Genomic DNA, 2,677 nt, shown 5'->3' on the forward strand with positions numbered 1-2,677 from the left:
CTCTATCAAGTGATTCCCTTTTTGTTAAGTGCTGTCATAGTGACCCTGTATAGGGTTTCTGAGTGGTCTGTGGGTGTGAACTGCCATCCTTGTGGCTAGCAGTCCTGTGCTTATCCTACAGCGCCGTCACTGCACTGCACCAATTCAGTGCTCACTTGCGTGATTCAGTGACATTGATTACATGCTTCATGTATCATTATCCTTTATCATCATCCTTATCCTTTTCCAAATGGTTCCAACACTATCAACATAAACTCACTGCCTCTCCCTCCCCCACCCTCCTCCTCATAACACTAGCGACTGTCCAATGCCTACACATTTGCCTATTTTACGTAAGACAAATACAGTGACCTTTTATGACTGACTTATTTCACTCAGCAGAATGTGTTCAACATTTGTCAGAACCTCTTCTCATTATGGCTGAATAATACCTGCACTGGACTGCCAACCACTAGATTGGCCATTCAGATCCACCAGTTAGTTGTTCCTTGGAAACCCTATATAGTGTCGCTATGAGTAGGAACCGACTCGGCGGAACTTAACAAAAACAAAAATTCCATTGTATCTATATACCACATTGTGATTATTCATTCATCTGCTGAGAAGCTATGTCTGCTGGTTCTAACTTTGGACATATCTTTAAGAGTACTACAGTGAAATTTTGTTGCAATTGTTTTAATTTTAGGAAGCTAGGGGTTGAAGTGGGGTTCACTTGCATACTGTCTTCATACTGGTCTCCCGCCCTCCTCCCTCCTTCTAGGAACCTGCGCAGGCTGGACATCTCAGACCTCCCTGCTGTCTCTAACCCAGGCCTCACGAAGATCTTGGTGGAAGAGATGCTACCCAACTGTGAAGTTCTAGGGACTGACTGGTCCCAGGGCCTTAAGTTGGCACCAGAACAGCAGTCTGGGGACACAGCCGGCCCTGTCCCTGCCTAGCCTCCAGCCCCTCCCTGTGAAAGCAAACTGCTCCTGCTTTTGGCTTAGGGTTGAGTTCATTCAGTGCAGGGGCGGAGAGCTGAGGTGTGGCCCAGTGGACACTGTCCAGTATCAACGTAAGAAGAGCCTGTCCTACAGAGGATGCCTAGTTCCTGCCTTGGCTGAAGGTCACAGCCTTTGTTAGCAGCCTTCACCCTGTCCATACACCTCTGCTTCTCCTCCTCACCCTCAGCCCCGCACTGCATTTGCCTTTGTGATTAGTGCACGCTGCTCACACTTTTGTCAAGAGAGCCTTCTCATGTTAGTCTCATTGTGTGTCCTGCCGGGACCCTGACTGACTGCTCAGTGCCCTGTAGGATTACAGCATCCCTGGTGGCCCAAAACACCACTGCCATCAAGTGCATTCTGACTCCCAGCCACCCACTGGGACAGACTAGAATTGCTCCAGCGCTTAAGTCTATGGCACCATCCCAGGCCCACTAAACACCGGAGCTGCTGCTGTGTGCCGTCGAGTCGGTTCCGACCCATAGCAACCCTGTATAGGGTTTCCAAGGAGCAGCTGGTGGGCTTGAACCACCGACCTTGCAGTTAAAACAACTTTGCATTAGCCCACAGCGTCACCCCAGGACTCCCCCTGCAATCCCATGGTTATCTGTTTATTGGCTCTCAGCTTCAAATCCAGCTCTTATGTCTGCTCTGTGAACATGCATTTGGACCCTTGAAGTATTTATTGTCTTTTGCCATTTAGCCTGATGATAGATCAACACACTGGTCTTTGAACCCAAGGTTGGCAGTTCAAACCCACCAGTTGCTCCTTGGAAACTTTATACAGGGTTGCTCTGAGTGGGAACAACTCAAAGGCACAGAATAACAGCAAACACTTTGTCAATAGAAGGCTTGACGGGCATTATGATAAGAAAGACTTGCTTCCTGGTCCCCATTTTGGCTTGCTCAGCAGGTCCTCCAGAACATGGGGCTCCCCTGTGACTTACAGCACCTGGCTTTGCAGGTCAGCAGCCTCACCAGGGCCCCTCACCCAGTGGTTTCATAAAAGAGTGCCTCTTAGGAGTTGCCTCCCTGTGAACAAGTCTTTCCCCCACACCCCAGAGTGTGAGTTTCCAGTAAGTTCCAAGGCACCTTACTAGCTAGTGTCCCATTATTCCAGTTCTTCTAATTGACCATTATCTATAATGATGTGTTCTATTAAACTTTCCCGGTTCATGTTTCTGTGTTCTGTCTTGTTGCAGACTGTGCAGAGGTTCGAGGCCCTATAGGCCTGAGTGTAACAGATCTAGCCACTTGGCAGTTAATAGCAAATTGTTTTTCATCAAATTGTTTAGTCATAGTTATTTAATTCCAAACATGAGCCCTGGATGTCCACAGAGAAATGCAATATTCCCCTAAATTTCTAAGTTCAAGATTTTCCCCCTAGAACCAAGGCAGTAAAACTTCCTCAGAGGACGAACAAGGACAGGTTTGCTGGGATTAAGCAGGGAGGCTCTGGAGAGGAACTGCCTGGGGTATACTCACTTGGGGTGGAGTGGTAAATTCTGGGAATATGGGATTAAGGACAATGGGGGCAACTCCCTCGGACCACCCTGGGATCAATCAGTTTGATCCAAGTGAAGGTTAAACCCAGTAAGGAAGAAAGGAATATTGGTTTAAGTAAGGTTTACTGGTTTAACTTAAAGATTGTCTTGTCTGAATAATACCATTCTTCTTCTGTAAAGATCCCTCCC

The 2,677-nt window shown here is 47.5% G+C and overlaps 1 protein-coding gene across 1 annotated transcript in view; it reads left to right on the plus strand.

The window, feature by feature from the left end:
• Positions 1–986, plus strand: part of ATP5SL (ATP5S-like) — a 10,061-nt gene extending 9,075 nt beyond the window's left edge. The window contains 1 exon segment of the mRNA XM_006878211.1: positions 761–986. Coding sequence (XP_006878273.1) covers positions 761–986 — 226 coding nt within the window.
• The last annotated feature ends 1,691 nt before the right edge of the window (positions 987–2,677 follow it).

This window comes from Chrysochloris asiatica, unplaced genomic scaffold, assembly GCF_000296735.1.
Source record: "Chrysochloris asiatica unplaced genomic scaffold, ChrAsi1.0 scaffold00168, whole genome shotgun sequence".
NCBI lineage: Eukaryota > Metazoa > Chordata > Mammalia > Afrosoricida > Chrysochloridae > Chrysochloris > Chrysochloris asiatica.